We start from the raw sequence: 25,294 nt of genomic DNA, 5'->3' as shown, positions 1-25,294 counted from the left end.
GGTGGCTCAGTGGGTTAAGCCGCTGCCTTCGGCTCGGGTCATGATCTCAGGGTCCTGGGATCGAGTCCCGCATCGGTCTCTCTGCTCAGCGGGGAGCCTGCTTTCCTTTCTCTCTGCCTGCCTCTCTGCCTACTTGTGATCTCTCTCTGTCAAATAAATAAATAAAATCTTTAAAAAAAAAAAAAAGAGTGGAAATATTAGCTGAGATGAAAGTACCTGGCACAAATCACTGTTTCTTCTTGGTGTTTCACAGCCAGATGTTGTGAAATTCTTTTGTTTTTCTTTTTCCTCCAGTGCCTGGAAACCTTGGCTGCTATAAGGATCATGGAAACCCACCTCCTCTAACGGGTGCCAGTAAAACATCTAACAAACTTACCATACAAACCTGCATCAGTTTTTGTCGGAGTCAGAGGTTCAAGGTAATGATTCTATGGCTCTATCTATATCTGTAGAAAAGCATGAAGATGTAAATGCAATCTGCCGAGATAACTTAAAAATATATATACTTTTTTTAAACCTGTCAAACCATGGAACTGTTTTTCTGCCAAGGAGGAACTGGAAGAAGAGCAGGGCTTGGCATTCAGGAGTGTGAGGCAGCGTTCTTGTCTAAAGATGGGGAGAGAAAAGAGGAAAATCCCCCAATATCTGTATCCCTATTTGACCTCTGACAGAATTATGTATTTCCTTGTGCCCTTGAACGTTATGAGCAGGGACATCTCTGGCTTCCCAGGGGATCTGGGAGTAGGCCAAGGCAGTGGTTATTTCCTTACTACATTAGGGGCCCTAGCCTGGACAAAATACTTTCTTTTCTTTCTGTCCTTTCCTCTATTTGCAATTTACTCCTTGATTATTAAGGTTCAATAATCCTATTGTTTGCTCTATCCTTCCTTCCTTCCCTCCTTCCTTTTTCCTTCCTTTCTTTTGTCCTTCCTTAATAATTCAGTGAAAAAGCCATTAATCAGGCCCAAGCAAGGAGAGTAGCCTGCAAGGTCAGGGGCTTTGTGAGGCCGGTGGCCCAACCCGATGGACTGACTGGTTGCCTGCAGAGCATATAAGTAAATATACCGAGAATAATGGGAGCCAGATTTCTCACTGTTGGAGAAGTGAAGCCTATAGTATCAGGCAGGGATTGAAGTTATTAATATAGTATATGGTTTTGATATATAGAGAGACAGATGCGGAAATAAGTATAAACATGTTTGTAGGTCCGTGTGTGTGTTTGTATATACATATATATTTCTTATCTCTGTCCACTGAGAGGATCTGGGAACAGTGACACAGTGGTTCCACAGAGCACACTTAGTGCTCAGATCTTGGTTTCTAGGTATTGTTCTTTTTTTACTTTTTTTTTAAGATTGTATTTGTTTATTTGACAGAGAGAGACAGTGAGAGAGAGAGCACAAGCAAGGGGAGGGGCAGAGGGAGAGGGAGAAGCAGGCTCCCTGCTCAGCAAGGGAGGGAACCTGACGCTGGACTTGATCCCAGGACCCTGGGATCATGACCTGAGCTGAAGGCAGATGCCTAACTGACTGAACCCCCCAGGCACCCCTAGATATTGTTCTTCATTAAATAAGAATTAGGACTCCATCCTAAGAAAGTGCAAGAAGAGCCTGAAGCATGTTGTACAATAAAGTAAGGAATGGTGAGGGCTGTCAAAAGGACACAGGAACCAACTGGAAGGGTCTCCACTGTCCAACTCTAACATAATTTGAGCTTTAAAACAAAAAATGGTAGCAATAGGGGCACCTGGGTGGGTCAGATGGTTAAGCGTCCCCCTTTGGCTCAGGTCATGGTCCCAGGGTCCTGAGATGGAGCTCAAAAGGGAGCCTTCTTCTCACTTCCCCTCTACCCCTCCCCACTGCTCATATACGCACCTACGTGGGAGTCCATCTGTCTCCTTCTGTCCCTCTCCCCCTCTAAAATAAAATAAATCTTTAAAAAGAAAGAGCAGCTATCAAAAAATCTAAAGCTAATGCCATATTCAATAGTGGAAAGTTCAGTTCTTTCTGCTTAAAATTAAGCACAAATGATGCCCAATCTCACCTCTTCTATTCAGCACTGTACTTGAGATCCTCACTAATGAAATAAAGCAAGAAAAAGAAAGCCATGTAGGTTGGAAAAGAGGAAATTTTTTTCTTAATTTATGGACAACACGGTCAGGTATGTAGACAGTTCTACATAAAAATAATAAGTAAATTTATCAGGGTTTCATGTTATAAGGTCATATACAAAATCAGTTGCATTTCTACGTACTAGCAGTGAACAATTGGAAAATAAAATTTTTAAATTCCATTTACAGCAGCATAAATAATCTCAGAATTACAAAGGATATTAAAGACCTATATCCCAAATAGTGTATAACATTGCAAGAGAAAATTAAGATCTAAATAAGTAGAAATACAGACATTGTGGGGTGTCTGGGTGGCTCAGTCAGTTAAGTGTCCAACTCTTGATTTCGGTTCAGGTCATGATCTCAGGGTCGTTTGGCTCCTCACTCAGCAGGGAGACTGCTGGAGATTTTCTCTCTCTCTCTCTCTCTGTCCCTCCCCACCACTCTCTCTCTCTCTCTTTCGCTCTCAAATAAATAAATCTTTTTAAAAAATGCAGGCATTGTTCATGGATTGGAAGACTTAATATTGTTAAAATGTCAGCTTTTCCCAGGTTGATGTATGGATTCACTGCAATCCCAATCAAAAATGATAGTTTTTTTTTTAATTGTTAAGCTGATCCTTAAATGTTACATGGAAAAGCAGAGAACCTAGAATAACCAAAATAATTCTGAAAAAGATCAACTCTGGAGGACTCATCCTGCCTGATCTCAAGACTTTCCGTAAAGCTATAGTAATCAAGAGAGTGGTATTGGCCTAAGAATAATTGCATATATCAGGGTTAGCAAACAGTGGTACATGGGCCAAAACTTACTACCCGTCAACCCAGTAAATAAATTTTCAACTTTTGTGTGACAGGGACACTATGAAGAAAATGAAAAAATAACTCACAGAATAGGAGAAAATATTTATGAATCCTATATCTGAGTAAGGATTTAATGTCCAGAATCTATAAAGATCTCTTACAACTTGACAATAAAAGGACAACTGAATTAAAAAATAGGCAAATGGGTTGAGTAGTCATTTCTCTATGGAAGACACACAAATGGCCAATAAGCACATGGAAATATGCTCATATTATTAGTCTTGAGGGAAACGCAGATCAAAACCATAATGAGATATCGCAACAATAAATAACCCATGGCTATAGGTAAAAAAAAAATTTTTTTTAAAGATAAAACAAGCATCGGTGAAGATGTGGAGAAATTGGAATCCTCATACTTTGCTGGTGGAAATGTAAAATAGTGCTACGGAGCAGCTAAGACAGCTGTCATGGAAAACAGTTTGGCAGTTTCTCAAAAAGTTAAACGTAACCTTTTAAACCAGCAATTCCACTCTTGAGTATATACCTAAGAGAGTTGAATATGTATGTTCACACAGAAATGTATGCGTATGTGTTCATAGCGGCATTATTCAAAATAGTCCCAAACTGTAAATAACTCAGTGTCCATTAACTGATGAAAAAATAAATACATTGTGCTATAGCAATGCTTTTTTTTTTTTTTTTAAGATTTTATTTATTTATTTGACAGAGAGAGAGAGTGCAAGCACAAGCAGGGGTTGCTGGAGAGGGAGAAGCAGACTCCCACTGAGCAGGGAGCCTGATGTGGGGCTCGATCCCAGGACCCCAGGATCATGACCTGGGCTGAAGCCACCCAGGTGCCCCACATCCATACTTTTGAACACAACTCAGCAACAGAAAGAAGATACAGTAAAACATACTGATAAACACAACAACATGGATGAATGGCCAAAACATTATGCTAATTGGAAGAAATCAAACACAAAAGAGTACATGCATAACTCAAAATGGATCTTGGGTCTAACTAGAATGTGAAACTATAAAACTTTTAGGGGAAAAGAGGGGAGAAAATCTTCGTGACCGAGGTTTACCTGGGTTTACATAGAAAGTACTTAGGTGTAAGTAATATCAAAAGCATGATCCATAAAAGAAATAGTTAGTAATTGAGCTTCACCAAAATTTAAAACCTTTGCTCTGTGAAAGACATTTTTTTAAAGAATGAAAAGACAGGCCATAGCCTAGAAGAGGATATTTGTAATCGCATATGCAGCAAAGGACTTACATGCAGATTGCATACAAAACTAAAAACTCAATAGTTAAAAAAAAATTTTTTTTTTAATTTGAAAAATGGGGTGCCTGGGTGGCTCAGTTGGTTAAGTGACTGCCTTTGGCTCAAGTCATGATCCCAGAGTCCCCGAACAAGTCCGCATCAGGCTTCCAGCTCTGCAGGGAGTCTGTTTCTCCCCTCTCACGCTCTCTCTCACTCTCTCTCTAATAAACTCTTTAAAAAAATACCTCAAATTTTTAAAAATGGGCAAATGACTTGATACTTCACCAAAGAGGTTATACAGATGACAAATAAGCACATGAGAAGACATTCGGTATCATTAACCACTAGGGTAATGCAAATGAAACCCATCATGAGATACCACTACATACCTCTTAGAATGGCTAAAATAAAATATACTGACAATAATGTGTGTTGACAAGGATATGGAACAACTGGGACTCATACGTTGTTTTGAATGTAAAATGGTACAGTCACTGGAAAACAGTTTGGTGGTTTCGTATAACCATAAACTTACCTTATAACCCAGCATCCCCATTCCCAGTTTTTTACTCTGGAGAAATGAAAGCTTATGCTCACAGAAAGCTATACACAGATGTTTATAACAACTCTATCCATAATCATAAACAACTAGAAACAACCTAATGGATTAACAAACAGTGGTATATCTGTGCAATGGACTTACTACTCAGCCATAAAAAGGAGTGAACTATTGATCCATGGACCACTTTGGATAAATCTCAAAGACATTACGCTAAGTGGAAAGCCAGTCTCAAAAGCTTACATGTTATATCATTCCATTTATATGATGCCTTCATCCATTCTGCCTGCAGTAACAAAATTACCATAGATCAGGTCAATAAACGTTTATTTCTCACAGTTCTGGGGCCTAGAAGTATAAGATCAAGGTTGTTGGCAGATTGGGTGTTTAATGAGAACATGTCTCCTAGTTCATAGATGGCCATCTTGCTGTGTCCTTACATGAGAGAAGGGCCCAGGGAGCTCTCTGGGGTCTCCTCTATAAGAGCACTAATCCCACTCATGAGGGCTCTGTTCTAGTGCCCTAATTCACCAGAGACTCCACGTCCACATGCCCTCACACTGGGAGTTAAGATTTCAACATACGGCTTTTGAGGGAACATAAACATTCAGTCTTAGCATGTGATATTTTTGAAAAAACAAAACCGTAGTAACAGCAAAGCAATAGGTAGTTGTGAAGGTTTATTTATGGAGGGGGATCTATAAAGCAGGTTCAGGATAGGAAGGTTATTGGGGCCGTGTGCCTGAGCTGCATGCTGATCGTAGGGGTGGTTGTCAACATGGGTTGAAGTGCATAGAACTATATACCATATAAATAGTTCTACCATATGGTAATAAATGAAAAATTTTAACGGGGCCTGTAATGAGTTTGTGGTGGGGACTAGCCGTAAAGCACCTACCGCCTGGAACACAGTAAACGTTCAATAAAATGCAGAGCTGCTGTTATTAATGTTTCAAGTTAGTGGGTTTCCCCCCAGTGCCTGCCGTCAAACTCACTTAAACACAGTAGAGGTGCAGGCAGTAAAAGGTATGCTCGCCTGAAGGGGAAACATGGTTACTGATAGTGTGTAAAGAGCGTCCAGGGAGGGGAGCAAGGCAGAGACCCCAGGAAGAGGGACCCAGCTGGGGGCTGACCCTGCCAAGCTCCTTCAGAGCAGCTGACACCCCAGACTGACACTTACCCAGTGCTGTTTCTCTGCTATGACAGTTTGCCGGGATGGAGTCGGGCTATGCTTGCTTCTGTGGAAATAATCCTGATTACTGGAAGTACGGGGAGGCAGCCAGCACCGAGTGCAACAGCGTCTGCTTCGGGGATCACACTCAGCCCTGTGGTGGCGACGGCAGAATCATCCTCTTTGACAGTGAGTGTGCCCTGTGCCCGTTGCTGCCCAAGACCCAGGAACGCTTGTGCCAGAGAAACAACCGGACCAGCCTTCCTCTCTTCCATTCATTCATTCATGTAGCAATACTTATCAAGCACCTCCTGCAGGCCAGGCCCTGACCAGACCCTGGGGATGTAACACTGACCTAGCAGACTCGGCCCCTGTCCTCCAGAAGGAATGACAGACATTTAGTTGTGCCATGTGCTCTGAAGAGATGAGGCCTGTCACAGGATACTTAGGAAGCCTAGAAAAGACGACCTTTGCAACTTAACAGACACTGGTATTGCTCGTCAGTATTAGCCTTAAGGTCCTCTTGTTTTAATTGACTTCCAAGCCCTTTAATGTTTTCCTTGGCATTTGGTGTTGCAGCAGTTTTGCAGCTGAGAAGAGCATATGCTTCCAGCCTCCTCTCTGACCCACCGTATCTGTGAGATGCTGGCTGGGTCAGGGTGCACTGCAGATGGGGTATGGATCTGGGGCCTTGACCTCTCCTGCACTGTGTTCTTATCCCTGGCCTACCTGATCCCTCCTCATAACCACCACCCCCTGCATCCCACTCAGTGATGGTAAGACTTTGGGAGAGCCATAGTACCAGTATAGCACCAGATTTGGGTAGAAAGTAGATTGTCAACAAGTGAGACAGACAAAAGGAAAGACTTGAGGTTACTAAGATATACTACAGAGTCCATAGGTCTTTGTTAGTCACTGGGATACAGTAGATATACTCTTGACATCTCAACCTGACTGAGTGGCCCAGTTTCATGCAGAAATATCATATGCTCTGTTAGTTTCCTAGGGCTCTCATAACAAATGATCACAAGCCAGGAGCATTAAAGCAACAGAAATGTATTCTGTCGTAGTTTGGGAGGCTAGAAGTTCAAAATTGAGGTGTTGTCAGTGCTCCACTGAAGCATCCATCCATGCTCCTTCTGAAGGCCCCAGGGAAGAAGCCTTTGCTTCGTTCAAGCCTCTGGCCATTGCTGTCAGTCCTTGGCATTCCTTGGCTTGGAGTTGCATCACTGTAATCTCTGCTTCCTCCCTCACATGGCCATTATCCCTCTGTCCATCAGTGCCTCTGTGTCTCTCTGTATCTTCTTGTAAGGACTCTAGTCATTAGATTTAGGGCCCACTCTCATCTAGTGTGGCCTCATTTAACTTGTTCACATCTATAAAGACACTATTTCTAAATAAGGTCACATTCACAACTACCAGGCATGGAACATGTCTCCTTTGGAGGACACACTTTAGCTACTACATACAGTGGCTGTAAAGCCTAAGCCTTTCGCAGGTTATGGCTTAGACGTCGTCAGAAGTGTGTGTTTGGGCAGAGGACAGGGGAAGGATTGGCAAGTAGAACTCATGTGGTCAACTGTTGGTCTTTTTAGGTGAGTGTGCCTGCTGGAGACTGCCAGTGGTTCCCTGTACATTCTGTTATGTCAAGACAAATGCTCAGTTGAGTACCTCTGTTAAAGCTAAAGACTAAGACTTGCCTGATGTTTAAGAAAGGTTGGCAGATAATACGCCCTGCACTTCTATTTAAGTTTTCGCTTCCAAAGTCTATTATTATAAGATCCTCTGCCTTGACACCCTAGCCCAGGAGAGTATATTTGTGGGGCTTACAATTTGCCTGGTCTACTCCTAAGTGAAAAAAAGAAAGGAATAAAACATTGAGTGTGTATTAAGTGTATTAAGGCTTTATATAAATTATCAATCTATACAAATCAGGCCCTGTTGGCAGCCATCTGAGGAAGGCATTATTATCCTCACTGTCATTGTACAGAAGAGAGTTCTAGGACATGAAGAGGATAGATATCTTGCCAGGGCTCATGGGATTAGACAGTAAAGAAAAGAAAAACAGGGTGTGTGGGTTCGCTACCTGTTTTTCTGCTTTAAACAGAACATAGTGTTAATTTTTTTTTACTGGAGAATAGATGTTGGTGAGCATGTGGAGAAATTGGATCCCTCACACATTTGCTAGTGGAATTGTTAAATGGTACAGCTGCTCTGGAAAACAGTCTGGCAGTTTCTCAGACGTGAAGCAGAATTACCTTATGACCCAGCAATTCCACTCCTAGATACAGACCCAAGAGAGTTGAAAACATATGTTCCCACAGAAACTTGTACAGGAACCTTCACAGCAACACTGTTCATAATAGCCCCCAAAGTGGCACCAACCCAAAAGTCCATCGATGGAAGAAAGGATCGGCAAAATGTGTTATATCTGTACAATGGAATATTATTCAGCCACAAAAAGGAACGAAATAATGATGCACGCTACAACAAGGTTGAACCTTGAAAACATGACGCTAAGTGATAGAAACCAGACACTCAGGCCTCGTATTTTATGAGTCTATATATAGGAAATGTCCAGAATAGGCAAATCCATACAGACAGAAAACAGATTAATGATCGTCAAGGGCTGAGGAGAAGGGAGGGATGGGAAGTGATTGCTTAGTGGGTACGGGTTTTCTTGTTGGGGTGATAAACATAGGCCAGAATCAGATGTCCATGGTTATACCTCATGGAGCCTGTAACACATACCATTGAGCTATACGTTTTTAAAATTGTTAAAATGGTGGATTTTATATGGTTAAAAAATAGAATACTTTTATATGGTAAGCACTCATTTAGCACATTTTTATGGAGTGTCTGCTTTGTGGCAGATAAAATGATGTTTTTTTTAGTGCAGCGCCTATACCAGAGGTATCAGATGGAAATAATTTGCTTTAAAGTCAGTCCTGTACCAAGCATCATCTTTGGTACTGGAAATATATCTAGAAGATAGCACTGGGCCTCACACAAATGTGCAGTACAATGAATTAATTATAATGAAAATAACTGCTGTCCGTTGAGTGTTTGCTGTGTGCTAGCCTGGAAGCTGGGTGCTTTTATTTATTTTATGTTATTTGATACTCAGAACAGCCCTGTTGATAAGAAACCTGTGTGTGGATCAAAAGAGAAAATAATTCATCCAGGTGAATAAGAGCCAAATTGAGAACTCAAACCCAGGTTTGCCACAATTTTTATTTCTCTGTTTTCAGTAGCCAGAATCCCTTTCATTAAGAATAATAGACAGGTCATGATAACGGGTCCCATTTCATGTTCTAAAAGCATGTGAACAGGGTGGGCCCAGTGGCTCTGATTATCATGAAACTGGCCCCTTCTGTAACCATCCAGAAGCTGCCTTCTCTGGCTCCCCTTCCTTTAGGAGGAATGAGGAGGTTGGCGTTCGGAGAAGCTCCAGCCTTTAGAGGCCCTGGTCCTGCTGACCGGCAGAGGCCCCTGACAGTAGCCCGCTCCAGTGACCCCCCCACCCCCCAGCCCTGCAAAGGAAGGTACAAACTGCAGGCCTGCAGAGATCATCCGTGTGGTTTCCCGGCCAGAGGGGAAGATCGTCTAAGTAGCACAAGTTCTGCCTCCTGGAAGTCTTTATGACCCATTGGACAAAGCGGAGCACTTTGCACATGGTGACTACAGACTGTCCCATAATTGGGGAGGACAAAGATGTCTCTCTGAGGAGACTGGAGAACTTAGATGGTGAGAAAAGGACCAGGTGACGGTTTCCCAGAATATCAGACTCTGCTGCCAGTGTGGCTGGACCCCAGGTCCCAGTCAGGATGTCACTGAGTTCCTCCTGGTCTCTGCTCCTTGCAGAAGGGCGCTCCAGGCTCCTCAGCTCCAGTGGCTCTCAGGCTGCCTTTGCCCCTCAGCAGAGAGACTGAGGAGACAGCTGTCTGCTCAGTCATTATTGCCACATTAAGTTATTTGTTATAGGCCATGTGGCTGGTTTTCCAGCAAGCTCTCATGTGCTCCAGGAGGATGTGAAGTGGACCGTGTGCTGTGTGTCAGTGCGGCACTGACAGAGCTTCAGAGCATGTGCTGCCCCCAGAATTCAATATATTGAATTAACAGAACCAAATAAATGATCAGAGAGTAATCAATAGTAATCTACTATGTAATCAATAGTAGATTACAGAGACTGCCCAGCGGGCCTCTTGGGCCCCTTTCAGCTTCTAGGCACGGAAAGGAGAAATGAGCTGTGGGATTGGTCCTTCCTCTGCAACCTTCCTCTGAGCCCGTACATGTTTTTAGGGCATTGTGCTATTTACTTTGTGTGCATTCCCTCCCTTCATTATAATACTGTGAAGCAGGTACTGTTCCTTATTTGCCTGAGGAGACAACAGAGGCTCATTAAAGTTCAGTAGCTTGCCCAAGGTCCCACAGATGGAAATTCTTCCCCCATGGAACTTATATTTTAGGGAAGAGAAGAGATTAATGGTAAAAAATATACATATATATACACACGGAGGGCCTAGGGTCCAATAGGACCTGACTGCTAGGATTGCCTTAGTAATTGTACCTCATAGACTCCCAGATGCCATCAGTCATGTGATGCAACATCACTGTGCGTATCACTGAGGAGAAAAATACTTCCAACTAAACAGTGACATGCACTGATGGACAGACACAGTCCAGTCTGAAAGATTAAAATGTTCTCCTTAGAACTGATGAAATACGGTAATCTCTTCTGCTTTTCTGAGTGCCAGTCCAGTGGAATATGATTCAAGGCTAGGACCCATTTGGTTCGGGTTTGTTTGCTGAGACATGCCAGGATCGTTCACGTCTGGAAGCAGAGCACTCAGCTGCATCCGGGGGAGGCTAGCTGTTCCCGCTGATGCCTGAAGTCTGTTCCTGAAGAAACTGAATGAGCTAATATTGAGACGGGATGGAGGTGCTAAATCAAAGAAGGCAGGAGGACACTGGCTTTCTGCCATCGGAGGTGTCGCCCAGGGCTATTTAGGGCCCCCGGCTGCCCAGGTTGTATGTGGCAAGCTACTCTCCCCTTCAAAAATAAGATCTTGCATATATTCCTAAATTTCAGGTTTCCGGTTGAATTATCACTGAATTTTAATAATCTATCATAGATGTCATGAGTTTGCTTTCAAAATTGCCGAACTGAATCTCCTGTCTGCATGGCGCACATCGGGAAATCGAAAGCTCTAAGTTGAAGGTCAGCCTTCGCTGGTGAAATACCAGTTTAACCTGAACACTTGATTCTTTACAAATAATAATAATAGTATAGCTAACACTTACTGAGCTTACACTATGTAAGCCAGATCCTATCCTACACACTTTACGTAGATCAGCTCCTTTTAGTTCTTGTAAAACCCCTAAGGAAGAAACTTACTATTTTCGTTTTATGGATGAGGAACCGAGGTGTACAGAAGTTATATTGTTCAAATTCACACTTAGGGTGTGGGAAAGTCAGGTTGATTATGTAGGGAATCTTTCTCTACAGCTTTTCTTTTTAAAAAATGTAGGGTTTGGGGCACCTGGGTGGCTCAGTTGATTGGGCAGCTGCCTTTGGCTTGGGTCATGATTACAGGGTCCTGGGATCGAGCCCTACATCGGGCTCCCTGCTCAGAGGAGAGCCTGCTTCTCTCTCTCCCTCTGCCTGCCGCTCTGCTTGCTTGTGCTCTCTCTCTATCTCTCTGTCAAATAAATAAATAAATAAATAATCTTTTAAAAAAATTAAAATGTAGGTTTTTCAAGGTCTAATTTAGATAAGGTAAAAATCACCCTTCTAGTTGAACACTTCGACAAGATTTGACGAATGCATACACGCTCAAGATATAGAACGTTTTCGGGGTGCCTGGGTGGCTCAGTGGGTTAAATCCTCTGCCTTCGGCTCGGGTCGTGATCTCAGGGTCCTGGGATCGAGCCCTGCATCGGGCTCTCTGCTCAGCGGGGAGCCTACTTCCTCCTCTCTCTCTGCCTGCCTCTCTGCCAACTTGTGATCTCTGTCTGTCGAATAAATAAATAAAATCTTTAAAAAAAAAAAAAGATATAGAACGTTTTCATCTCCTCAGAAAGATCTCTTGTCCCCTCTGTGGTCAGTCCTCTCTCTGCCCCCAGCCCCGAGCAACCACTGATCTGTCTTCCATCTGTATAGTTTTGTCTTTTGAAGAAGGTCATATAAATGGAATCATAGAGTACTTAACCATTTGGTTCTGGCTCCTTTTGCTTCAAGTAATGCTTTTGAGATTCACCCATGATTGTTTCCGCAGTTCCTTTTTAATGCTAAGAAGCACGTCTTTGTACAGACATGTCACAATCTCTTCATCCATTTGTCCGTTGATAAGCATTGATCTGTCTGTAGTCAAGATGCTCCGACCCTGCCCTTAGCCTGTGCGCACGGGCGTGTGTGTGTGAGCACGTGCTTTCATTTCTCCTGGGATTTCAGGGTCATGTACTAAGTGCATATTTGTTATCACAGGACACTGCCAGCTGTTTTCCAAAGTGACTCCCCGATTTTCCATTCCGACAGACAATACGTGAGACTTCCGGTTGCCCCGCATCCTCTCCTGCCCTTTGTATAATCTGGTTTCTTTTAGCATTAGCCGTTCTAGCAGGTGCATGGTGGTAACTCATTCTGGTTTTAATTTGCATGGCCATAATTACCAGTGATGTTGAACACCTTTTCAGGTTCTTATTTGCCATCATCTTCTCTCAGCTTTTGTATGAGAAAGCCTTATTTCACCTTCATTGTAGAAAAACATTTTTGCTGGATATTGAATCCTATGCCGAAAGTTGTTGTTTTTTTGTTTTAGATTTCAGTATCTCAAAGTGCTCCTTTGACCTACAGCTTGTACAGTGTCTAGAGATGTCTGCTCTTTGTTCCCTGTATATCATCTTTCCCTTCTGCCTGCTTTCAGGATTTCATGTTTGTTTTTGATTTTCAACATTTGACTCTGATGTGTCTGGGTGTATTTTTTGTTTGCTTTTTAATTTTTGTTTTTATTTTTTAATTTTTTAGATTTTATTTATTTGACCGAGAGAGAGAGAGAGAGAGAGAGAGAGATGACAAGTAGGCAGAGAGGCAGGCAGAGAGAGGAAGGGAAGCAGGCTCCCTGCTGAGCAGAGAACCTGATGTGGGGCTTGATCCCAGAACCCTAGGATCATGACCTGAGCCAAAGGCAGAGTCTTAACCCACTGAGCCACCCAGGCTTTTTGTTTTTAAACTTATTTGCTTACTATTTGCTGAGATTCTTAGACCACCTTTCGTTAACTTGAGAGCATTCTTAGCCATTCATTATCTCTTCAAATATTTCTTCTGCCCCCTTCTCTTTTTCTTCTCTTTCTAGAACTCCAGTGGTTAGATCACTTGATGTCATCCCACAGCTACTGGATGCTCTGTTCTTAACTTTTTTCTTTTTTTTTTTTACCTGCTTTTTTTTCTATTTGTTTCATTTTGCATGATTTCTATTGACCTATTTTCAAATTTATTGATTCTTTCCTCAGCTGTGTGTAGTCCATTTATAAGCCCATCAGAGAAATTCTTCATCTCTGATAGTTTTATTTCTAGCATTTATATTTGACTCTTTTTAGTCTCCATCTCTCTGCTGGAATTTCTAATCTGTTCAGGCATGTTGTCCATCTTTTCCATTATGTCGTTACTATAGTAACCATGTGGCACCTGTCTACTAGCTCTAACATCTGCGTCATTAGTGCGTCTGATCCTACAGATTGTCTTATCACTTGACGATGAGTCCCCTTTTTTTTTGCTGCTTTTTTTTCTTTTCTTTTTTTGCTGCTTCCTTGCTTGCTTGTTCTGTGTGTGTTTTAATATTTTGTTGAACGCCACACATTGTGTATAGAAGAACAGTACAGACTGAGTAAATAAGATTTACACCTGGAAATGGGCAGGCCCATTTAGTGTGGGGACTGAGCCATTATAGCAGATGAGCTGGGTTTGGGTGTTATTGTTTCTGACTTTACCCTCGGTGCACACCAGCCTTCAAATTCTTCCAGCAATAGGCTCCTGTTACCTTGTGCTTAGTGTGGAGCCTGGGATGCCCGTGGTTTTTTCTTTTTCTTTTTTTCTATTCCACCATCAGCTTTGAGTAGCTCCTATGTGCCTTCGCCAAAGAGGGGATCCTTCTCTGCACTCTTTCTCCTCCCTCAGTGGTAGACGACTGTTGTTGTTACTTGGTGCTGTGCTCCTGGTGAGCTGAGGGGGCTCCTTGGGCCTCCTGCCTCATCCTCCGTGTTAGGACGTTGCTGGGCCTCAGACGTGGGGCCTTTCCAGCATTCCCACAGACCCCCTCCTTCTCCTGCAGTCAAACGCTGCCTTGTATCTCCAGAAAGAGAGTGTCCCCCCCCCCACCCCTCCCAGCGGGCGGGCGGCAGACCTCTGCTTTGCATTGATTGGTACAGGGTTGCCTCAGGGCAACCAGGGGCTGATGGCTTTTGCCTCTGCTTTTCCCTAAGAAGCAGTGGATCTGCCTGGCTACTCTGGCAGAAAGAAGAAAGTCTCCTGCTCCCTCCACAGAGGCAAACAGATTTTACTTCTACCCTTTCTACCCTCCAACGGCCCTGCGAACAAGAGGATTTGCTACTCCTCCCACAGCCACTTGAGGCCTTTGGTTCTTTTGAGAGGAAGGTCCAGAAGCAGGCGGTGTTTCACACTTGTCCCCCAACAGCCGTGTCCTGTACAAGTGCCACCCAGGGGGTCTCTATGGTCTCCTTCCCTATCCCAGTCATTCCTTTTTTTTTTTTTTTTAAGATTTTATTTATTCATTAGAAAGAGAGAGAGAGCACAAGCAGTGGGAAGAGGCAGAGGGAGAGGGAGAAGCAGACTCTCCGCTGAGCTGGGAGCCTGACATGGGGCTCCATCCCAGGACCCTGGGATCACAACCTGAGACGAAGGCAGACGCTTAACCGATGACGGAGCCCCCCAGGCGCCCCAGATCCCAGTCATTCTTGTGGGCACTGGGTGGAGGTCCGCACAGAACTGCTTGCAAGTGGGTGGAGACTCCTGCTGTGTCTGGGGCCTCTGCTCATTCTAGACTGAGAGGCTGGCCCCCACTCAACCTCTTAGCTCCTTTCTTCTTCCTGCCTTTTTTGGAGGCCACCTCTTCCTCTCACACTCTGTGAAAGATGAAACGCTTTGTGTGGCCTGATGGCCTGACTCTCCTCTGAGGGGCTTCTTCACATTTTAGAGTTAAATACACTTGGTTGTCTTAACACTTCAGCCTTCTGATGGGTTGAGGAAGAATTTTGAGCTTTTTCCCATTGTTCGGATGGAAGCAGCATTCTCTTACTGCTTTCTACATGCCAAAGGGAAGTGGAAGTCCCCCCAAAACCTGCTTTTTATATTTTTTTTTAATTTTTTTTTTTTAGATTTTATTTATTTATTTGACAGAGAGATCACAAGCAAGCAGAGAGACAGGCAGAGAGAGAGAAGAGGAAGCAGGCTCCCTGCTGAGCAGAGAGCCTGATGCGGGGCTCGATCCCAGGACCCTGAGACCACGACCCTAGCCGAAGGCAGAGGCTTAACTCACTGAGCCACCCAGGCACCCCCAAAGCCTGCTTTTTAAACCCCAGTCCTGCACTCCCCCTCAAGGACTTTCATTTCTAGGATCTTGTTCACACTTGGCTGACTAAGATGCAGGGAAGGGGTTGTATCCCCGTCCTAGAAACCCCCAGTCCAAAAGGGGAGTCCACAGCAGCCAAATGTGCTTCATGCAGAGTGAGCAGAACCAAGCGTTTCCCCCAAGCACAGAGTCACTTGTGCCACAGTGTGTGGGGGGACCCTCACGTGAGCACTGCACCCCAGGTATCAGGGATGCCCGAGCAGCTGGAAAGCCCTTCTCTTTCTTATGACTTCACCTCATCAAGTGTCTCCCTGCAAAGAGGCCCCCGTGTTTACATGTGCTTCATCTCATCTGTCCTCACGCGTCTGTGTGATACAGGAACAGGTGGCGGCCTCTCCATCCTCCCAACTGAGAGAGGCAAGAGTTCTGGAAGTGAGGCGCAGCCCCTGGGGTCACAGAGCCCAGATGGTTCCAAACCAGACTTTTCTGACTCCAGCCCGGCCCCCACGTAGGGAGCCCCATGTCAGGCTCCCAGCTCAGCGGAGAGTCTGCCCCCACAGCACAGCCACTGTGCTGTGTGCTAATTCTAAGGTCTCCTGGGCAAAAAAAAAAAAAAAAAAAAAGCCTCCACAGTCATTTGTTGAGGGTTTAAGCTATTCATTCTGTGATTTGATCCTGAAACATAAGACAGTCTGGTTTTGTAGACGAAAAACATACCAAACTGGATCATGTTTGTTAGGAAGAGTTTTGTTCGTAGCAGGTTGGAAAGTGAGCCATGCGGCTGTGCCCCAGGCTAAGGGCCGGTGTTCTTTTGTCTCCCACAGCTCTCGTTGGCGCCTGCGGAGGGAACTACTCAGCTACGACCTCCGTGGTGTATTCCCCTGACTTTCCCGACACCTACGCCACGGGCAGGGTCTGCTACTGGACCATCCGAGTGCCGGGAGCCTCTCACATCCGCTTCAGCTTCACCTTGTTTGACATCAGGGATTCTGCCGACATGGTGGAACTACTGGATGGCTACACCCACCGCGTCCTGGTCCGTTTCAATGGGAGGAACCGCCCACCTCTGTCCTTTAACGTCTCTCTGGATTTTGTCATTTTGTACTTCTTCTCTGATCGCATCAATCAGGCCCAGGGATTTGCTGTCTTATACCAAGGTAACCCTTCCCAGCCTCCTTGAGGGCCCTCCAGGCTGCACCTCGGGCTTCACCCGCCCCCTGTGGTGACCCGCGGGCGCCAGGGCGGGTCTTGATGGGACTGCGAGGCAGGGGCTACAGGCTCAGCTTGCCGATCTTCCCACCTCCCATTTCAAGACTTGCATACATTCACAGAAAAGAACAACACCTCTCAGTTTCGCTATATTAGTTGTTCTGAAGACAGTTTTCATGGCAGGGTTGAAAGAAGAACTGAAAGGAAGAGCTGAGACTGATAGAATTAGAAGGCTTTAGGAAGGTCATTTGGTCGATCCTTCTGCCTCTCGACATCCCAGCCATTCCCAAAAGACTAGTTCCCCATCTTTCTCCAGACCCTCCTCAGGGACACCTGGGTGGCTCAGTTGGAACAGCATGAGGCCCTTCATATCGGGGCCATGAGTTAGAGCTGCATGTGAGGTGTAGAGTTTACTTTAAAAAAATAAACTTTAAAGAAGAAAACAAACAACAACAAAAAAACCAATATACCTTAAAAACAACAACAACAACAAAAAACACCCCTCGTAAGGTGGAGCCCCGCTCTCTGCCCTCTGGTGTGCTCAACACATGCCCGGCACAGCTCTCTGCCAGCACATGAGAAGCAGGGGCGTCTGAGACCTGGTCTTTGTCCCGGATGCTGAGGGTCTTGGGAAGAGCTCAGTCAGCCTGTGCTACAGGAAGTCAGAGGGAGGAGGCCTTCCTGCAGGTGGGAGGGACAGTCTTGAGAACAGGTAGCATTTAGGTCAGTAGATAGGAAAGAAGGAGGCATTCTGGGCAGAGGGCACCGTAACTGAAAAGGCACAAGGAAAACAAGAATACAGGCTCAGGTGTCCTCGAAGAGACCAGTCAAATGGTTAGAAGTTGACAGGTCCTGCCTTCTGGGGCTTTCTAGGCCAGAGCCTGACAGGTTCTGCTTTGGCGCCAATGGAGTCAGTGGAGAGAACTACACACAGAAACAAATCAGAAAAAATGCCTTCTCTTCCTAGCCAGTGCCGCCTCCTCTGAACTTCTTCGTTGTCGGCATCAGCTCTCCCCCGTCTTAATTTCTTTGATCTTCCAGCCATCAAGGAAGAGGCGCCACAGGAGAGGCCCACTGCCAACCAGACGCTGGCCGAGGTGATCACGGAGCAAGCCAACCTCAGCGTCAGCGCAGCCCGGTCCTCTAAAGTCCTCTACGTCATCACCACCAGCCCCAGCCACCCACCCCAGACCGTCCCAGGTAGCAGTTCCCAGACTCCAACAAAGGGGGTGGAAGCCACGGGGCTCGAGGGCAGTGCTCTCGGCAGTTAGAGAAGGAGCTCTCTTCCCAGGCAGGTTGTGGATACTGGCTCTGTGACTGTCCTGGCCGTTGAGGGACATTTTCTCACTAGCTTGATTCCTTAGTCCTTAGGAGAAGGTGCTCATGTCCAAAGATCCAGCACGTGTGCCTTTTGTAAGTTGTGATTAATCAGCTAAGCCAGGGTTTTCCCACTCCCTGGCTCCCTCAATTCACCGGCAGGTACAAGAGCTCATTCATTCCTTCATTCCTTCATTCCGAATACATGTGAGCACTTCAGTGGTGTCAGGTGCTATCGTAGGCACCGGACTGTAGAATGAACCAAACAAACAATACCCCTTCCCTCCCGTGGCTTGTAAGTGGGAGGAGACAGACAAGAAGCAAAACAACAGGTCAGACAGTGACAAGAGCTAGAAGAAAAGTCATGCGGGAGAGGGATGAGATGTCTGTGGTTGAAGCTGGCTAACTTGGTGGGCTACATACTTCCGTATTCTCTTTCGTGCCTGGAAGATCCAGCCGAGGGTTTTCCCCTGCAGGACCCGCTTAGGTCAGGAAGGAGCGTCCCTCCAGTGCTTGCTCTGTATTGCTTGTTTTTATATCCTGGTAGGATTGCACAGATAAGGAAGCTGAGGCCCAGAGAGTTTATGTAACTCATCTGTGATCGCACAGTGATTCCACTGGTAAAGACGTAGTATATATCGCCCCTCTCACCTCCCAAGTTGAATGCACTTTGGACCACACTGCCTGCTCCTCTCCAGGAGGGAGCTCTAGAGCAAGGCAAGGAGGTCAGAAGGCCTGGGCTCCTTGCCCACCCAGCTCTCAGCTGCATTTGGTGGCGGCCCCCACCTGCAGGGGGCTCTTTAGCCACACCTGCGTTTCTGAGCTTCCAGTGGTCACTCGGGGCTTCCAACAGACCTCCTCCTGAGAACGGAGCTCAGATAGGTCCTGTCTTCTGTGCTTGCAGGATGGACAGTGTACGGCCTGGCAACTCTCCTCATCCTTACGGTCACAGCCGTCGTAGCAAAGATACTTCTGCACATCACATTCAAGTGAGTATGAAAGCTGCCCGGTGCCACGAGGGGAAGGCTCAGAACGCCTCTATCACTGCACTTCCGTCGTGTGGGTGCGACTGTAGTATCAGAACGTGATGCCAAAGCCCTTAGTTCTGGGCAGCACAAGGCAGGACACATTCCTCATTCTCCGTACAGTGAAATGTGCAACTGGACAAATCTCACCGAGGTCTGCGTTCGCTCCTGGCTCACAGGATATGATTTCAAGGAGGATTGAAACAGTCTGGGCATTAAAAGCAACAATTTCCATTTTTTGACTTGTGCTGTCCCCTTAAAGGGATCGTCATGTTAGAACAGATTTCTGAGACACTACCATGGCTATTTCCCAATGCCTTCTAGAAACTGGGAAACATTCTTAGGAAGAGAATCCTAACATTTTATTAGCGATTGCTTAACAATCATGCAAGAACAATGAAGAAGCTTCATCCTCTAATTCTGACTGATGCGGGAAAACAGATACTCCCTTCCCTTGCTTTGCTGCTCAGGTGGAACAGTTCTGCCTCCCAGGAGCGGAAGCAGTTGTCTGTGCTCCTGGTGTTCGTGACCTTCCAGAGAAGAGCTGTGATTTTTTTCGCGACCCCTACACTGTCTTTCCTATGGCTCCCAGTCCAGCCTCTCTCCACTCCTTTTGCCCCCCCCTCCCAGTTTTACTGGGCTATAATTGATAGACGGGCTTTCTGTATTTCAAGGCCTTTCCTGAACATTGCTGTCTTGTAAATACACCTTTTTCCTGACCTTCTCACTTGCCCTCTGCCACAGAACTTTTCATATGTGAAATGCCTGCTCCTCCTTTGCTTTGTGAAGGCTGCCCTTGTAGGCCCTTCTACACTGCACTTTGCATTTTTCAGTGGAAACAGGGTCTTTTTTAATGATTCCTGAGCTCATGCCTGAGCTTCATATGTATATCTGTCTATTGAAGTCACAAGTCACACCATCTGGGGAACCTCTCAGATGCAGCAAGAGAGCAGGAGGCTGTCTGTGGGGCCCGGCACCTCACCGCCCACCAGGGCCCCACAGCGCATGTCTGACACCCCGTGACACTGGAGTCCCTCAGCAGCTTCCCTGCCAGGCAGCCCTGGAGGGGGTGGGGGGTGACATGGGGGAGCTGGGACACATGTTGGCAGTAAGGCAGGACCTGCTTCAAGCAGAGAGACTTTGGCTCTATCTTGCTTTAATCAGGAGGACTTCCAGGTACATGTCATTTGAAGAAAGTTCTTCTATTTAAAAAAAGGGGGTGGGGGATTTGAAAACTCATCATCTCTAGGCCAGCCCCTTGAAGATTTGAATAACTCTTCCAGCAAAAAGTTCTTTGTTATACTAAAGCTGGAATCTGTGCCACGGCACTTCCCTCCCACAGACACATTTCATTCCCACGATAGCCCTTCAGACCTCCAGGAGCGTCTCTTAGGCCTTTCCGGAGGCTTCGCCTCACTGAATGCCCCATGTCGTAGGAACAGGTATCTTGGGAGACGGAAGGTCGTTGGGAGATCTTTGTTGTACCCTACTTGAAATACTAAGTTGTTTTTGCTTGACAGATCCCATCGTGTTCCTGCCTCAGGGGACCTTAGGGATTGTCATCAACCAGGGACGTCGGGGGAAATCTGGAGCATTTTTTATAAACCCTCTACTTCGATTTCCATCTTTAAGAAGAAGCTCAAGGGTCAGAGTCAACAAGATGACCGTAATCCTCTTGTGAGTGACTAAAAGCTGCCCACTCCGTGCCCAGGACACGAGGTCCCTCCGAGCTCAAGGCCATTGGGGACCCGTGGTTTCTTCAGACCGACTCTCCCTGCTTCTCCCTCAGCCTCTGGCAGCCTCTGCAAGAGCGCCGTCCTAAGGGCTGGGAAGGGACGTCCTGCTGCAGAGGCAGGCCTAGCCTAGACTCCCCCTGCTTCATCACTGCACTTAGAGAGAGACCCAAAGTCCCAGGGTCTAGACCCTCCCTGTGCTTCTCTCTCTCTCTCTCTCTCTCATCTAGAGTGGGGGTGTCAGGACAGGGGCTGAGAATGCAGAGATAGTTGTGTCTGGCACTGGGCTCAGGTACCTTCTAGATGACTGTAGGGTGGTGGGTAGTTATAGTATATGCTGAGTCTTGCTCGCTTATTTTCTATTTTGTCCACACAGATCACTTTCTCCTGGTCTTTATGGGAGGATTCTGAGGTTCTCTTGGGGGTTGGCCTGGTCCTAGATTCCTGGGCATTAGCACCCGAAAGCATAAAGAGGGCCCATACTCTGTGCTGACTCTGGGGCTTTGCTCTCTGGGTGCTGGATGAGGGTGGGCCTCCTCTATCCTGGGAGAGCGTGGGAATTGACCCCCCAACATATCAAGCCTGCACCCTGCCACACACGGGCTTCTTTCCAAAGCTTGGTGATCGCAGAGCAAGCCACACAACAGACTTTCCTGAAAGCTTCTATAGGCTCAGTGACTCTTTATTATATGGGGTTGCCCGGCCTTGCCCCTGCGCAGCTCATGGTCCTATGGAACCTGAGCTGGGCCTGTCTCTCCGTGATTCTCCAACTCCCCGTTCAGAACAGGGAGTATAAAGGTTGTGGCTTAGCCGTGAGGCAGCATTAGGGGGGACACAGGTGTCAGCAGTCTCTCCTGCAGGCATCACTTATTTTAAAAGATGACAAACCGTCCCACGGCCTGTGCTCTCTGTGGTCCCCTCCTCCCCTTTGTCAATGGGGACCCAATGTGGTCTGGAATAGCTCAGTGGGGAGGGAGGGCCCTTTTCCCTAGCCCCACACTACCCTGCCCTTCAGATGGGGAAGAGAGTCTCAGGGAGTGGCATGAGGGCAGAGAGGGAGGTTTTGGGAACTGGAGACCCTCGAGTTTAAGCCTCCCAAGATGGAGAGCTGCAGCCGCAGTGGCTGCTGGTCGGGAGGAAGAGCTGTCCCCCATTGAGAAGTCCCCATCAGCCAAAGTAGGCTTTGTCAACAGCCGCTGAGAAGAGCCGCCAGGGCCTCGGAAGGCCAGTCCTGGGCCTTCGTCAGAGCACGACTCTCCCAGAGGCACCTGAGCACTTGGGCCTTGGAAACCACAGGTTTCCGCCTTGGAGCACTTTGCCTGCCTCCCCCAGATCCCTCAGCTACTGCCTGCTGCGGCTTTCTCTGGGGCTCTGCCACGCTGGCGACTGTGTGCACCTGGCTGCTCCCGGAAACACAGAGGACCGTGTGGGGCCAGCGAGGAGGGGTCTGCCGTGAGAGGTGACATGCGGCAACCAGGGGAGATGCTGGGAGCTGGCAGGCAGAGGGTCACAAGAGAGGGGCAATGGGACAGCGTGTCCATGGGAGGGCAGGAGCGCTGCCCGAGCCACCGTGGGAGGCCTGCTGCGGGCTCAGAGCCGCTGGGTGCCGTCTTCACGCTTTGATCTGGAAAGGGTGATTACCCCGGAGCAGCTGTCCACGGGCCGCGGGTCTGCACACAGAGGCCTGTCCCACACGACTGGAAGTATGCTGACATGTGCTGTCTCCCCTTCACGCTATTCCCGGCTGTGGCGGAATCTCCTCTGAACCAAGTGTCAGGTGCGTGCGGCCACAAAGGGCCTGTGCCCTGAATAGATCCATTCACAGCACAAAGGGAATATGGAATTTAGCCCCGGGAGGGGGTCGCCTGGCCCAGGAGCAGCTGTTCAGCCGCTTAGGGCTTCCTGTGGCCATCGGCCTTTGGGGCATCCTGTGCCACCACCCCCCACCACCAGCCCACCTCACACAGGCAGGGTCTCGTCTGAGTCTGCAGCTGGAGCAACCCGTTCTGAGACCTGGAAGTGCTGGTGACGCCCCAGTGCCCTCCTTCCTGCTGGCCCTGGCACAGCCCACTGCCACCAGGATCAACTTACTGTCCAGGGAGCAGCCCCAGGAAACCAAACCGGCCTCAGGACAGACCTGGGGGAGAGGCCATAAATTGTCCCAGGCCCAACCCCCACAGACACCTTGGCCTCAGTGTTGCTCAGAACCTGTCATTGATACCCCCCAGAGGGTGCCCTGTGGCTAAGTAAACATCTGAGGGATACATTGTCCCAGAGAAGGTGAGGTGTCCTCCCGGGAGCACCATAGGAGGCCCACACTTGGTCTTTTAAGAAACTACTTTAGAGAGAAGTGAGGTTTGGAGAGGCTGGAAAGCCTGAAAGGACATCACGGATCACATAGATTAGGAAAGAAGAAGGGGAGGGACTCTGGGGACAACTGTGGCCTGCCACTTTGAAAGCATCCTGCCCAAGGCCTTCACCCTGAGTGATGGAGGGAACCAAGGCTGTGGCAAGTGATGCCTCTGGGCCTGGGTGCCCTCCTCACCCCTTCTCTGCAGAATCTAGGCCCTTGCCTTCTCAGCCTGTGCCGCCAGGGAAGGGAGGGCTGCAGTAGCTGATGTTGTCGCCTCTATGGTAAATGCCTGCAGCCGGCTGGGACCGTGGTCTTAGCTGCGTTTCACAGTGTCTTTGGCCCCTTGGAAGGTGCATGGCACCCCGTGTTCTTCCCCAAGCACCCAGTCACTTGCAGAACAGAGAAGGTGTAGCCATGTCTCCCTGCCTTGTCAGGACAGGGTCAAGGCCTCTCTATGGGTGTGAGCGAGGTGACCGGGCTGCTGTAACTTCTGAAGTGTGGGCTCTGGCTCAAGACTCCAATCAGCCAGAAACCCACAAAGATCAAAGCACTAGCGAGTACAGCTGTTCTGGCCCTCAGGCCAAGCCCATACGGCCCCACCCACTCGCCCCATTGCCCGCCCAAGGCAGGAGCTGGCCTGACCTTGCCACCCGGCCATCCTGACACACCAGGCGGGCACAGTGGCCATCACCAAGCCCTGGGCGTCCTGGGCACTTACCTTCACGAGCACTTAGCAGTGGACGGCCTCCGAGATGCTGTCTCCCTTGTCTGATGAGGCCACCCCGGGGCTTGAACCGAGGCCGGCCAGCTCCCCACCCCATAGCCCAGGCAACTGCCACCCTCTTGGGTTTTGGATCTCCTGTTTGATGTTCGATGTCTGCTTTTGTTACTACCTTGAGAACTTTTTAACCTTTTGATTGTTTCCTCTGGTGGCTTTGTTTACCACTGTTCTACCTCCTGGCCGGGTCTCTCAGCCTAGCAGCCCTGGCACGGGGTATTTCTCAAACCTTCCAGCTGCAGCTGCCTCCGACTCTGGTGGGACAGCTCAGGGGTGACGATGGGGCCTCACCCCTCTGCCTGCAGACCCCAGGGGAACCCATCTCACAGGCTTCTGTGTTGCCAAGTTGAATATACTCAACAAGGCAGAAGTGGGGTATGGAGGAAGGTCCGAGGTAAATCTGCATCAGAAAGGATGTGTCTTCAGGAGCACATAGTGGGGGACCCTTTCTCTTCCTGTACAGCTGCCGTCTTGGGGTTCACGCAGCGTCAAGACCTGCCACATCCAGACTCACCTGCCCGCAGGGATCTTGACTTTGGATGACAAGGCTTTATTTGTAAATATGCTCTTAATATGCAACTTTGAGAATAAAATAGAAACATCATGTATTTTAAAATATAAGATGAAGTGTGATGCACTGTATACAATTTAATATATATTTTTAGGATTTTGTTATTTAAGAAAATGGAATGTAATGGTACTTAACTTTTACAAAAGAGAGAAAAATGTTATTTTTACTGTCTGGAGAAAATAAATATTCTCACTGTTGTAGAAACAGCGACAGGCCCTAGCATGTCGTTTTTGTAGGGGTGCTCCCAGGACCCCGCGACGATGGGGGGTGTTGCGTGCTGGCCGACTGAGCGCTCTTCTGAAATCTTTGCGAAATGTCCAGGCCTCCCTGTTTGCGCAGTTTTTCCTGTTAGTGTCCCCCGCTTTCCTCAGGTCTCCTCATAGCTTTGACCCATGGTGGATCTTCAAGCAGGTCAGGTCGGAGGAGTTGAAATTCCAAGTGAACACCTCGGAACCAAGGGCCGGTCATGGCAAGAGGAAGGCACTTTGTGCTCAGAAAGACCTAGGTCTGAATTGACCTCGAGTGGGTCAGTCCACTTCTCAGCCTCAGCTTCCCCTCCTGTAAAACGGCATCGTGTCTGTGCCTCAAAAAGGTTCTGAGGATTCGGTGAGGGATGTATGTAAATGCTTCTGTCAGCACGATCCCACGTGGATTTCTTCCTGCCTCTCGGGGCACCCGTTCCTCCCCACCCCTCCTCGTCAGCAGCACTGCTGGCAGCCCCACCTGTGAGCTGCAGGCTCCTGCCAGGCGCCGCACACACCCTAACAATCAACCGAGGGCTCCCGTCACCCCTGTCCTGCCGTTGGGGAGA

The 25,294-nt window shown here is 47.5% G+C and overlaps 1 protein-coding gene across 2 annotated transcripts in view; it reads left to right on the top strand.

Annotated features, from left to right (window-relative positions):
- LOC111160091 (kringle containing transmembrane protein 1) overlaps window positions 1-24,684 on the top strand; it is a 66,195-nt gene extending 41,511 nt beyond the window's left edge. Inside the window, exons 4-9 of one of the 2 annotated variants that reach the window (XM_022522922.1) lie at window positions 295-419; window positions 5,946-6,099; window positions 16,322-16,654; window positions 17,748-17,906; window positions 18,928-19,012; window positions 20,569-24,684. In XM_022522922.1, coding sequence (XP_022378630.1) covers window positions 295-419; window positions 5,946-6,099; window positions 16,322-16,654; window positions 17,748-17,906; window positions 18,928-19,012; window positions 20,569-20,737 — 1,025 coding nt within the window. In that variant the 3' untranslated portion in view covers window positions 20,738-24,684. Of the gene's footprint in view, window positions 1-294; window positions 420-5,945; window positions 6,100-16,321; window positions 16,655-17,747; window positions 17,936-18,905; window positions 19,013-20,568 lie in introns of both variants that reach the window. The other variant, XM_022522921.1, reaches the window with a different exon arrangement.
- Window positions 24,685-25,294: the final 610 nt, after the last annotated feature.

Source organism: Enhydra lutris, unplaced genomic scaffold (genome assembly GCF_002288905.1).
Source record: "Enhydra lutris kenyoni isolate GAN:26980312 unplaced genomic scaffold, ASM228890v2 scaffoldscaffold73, whole genome shotgun sequence".
NCBI classification, from domain to species: domain Eukaryota; kingdom Metazoa; phylum Chordata; class Mammalia; order Carnivora; family Mustelidae; genus Enhydra; species Enhydra lutris.
The sequence above is the reverse complement of the archived record's forward strand: the minus strand, read 5'-3'. Positions and strand labels throughout refer to the sequence as shown.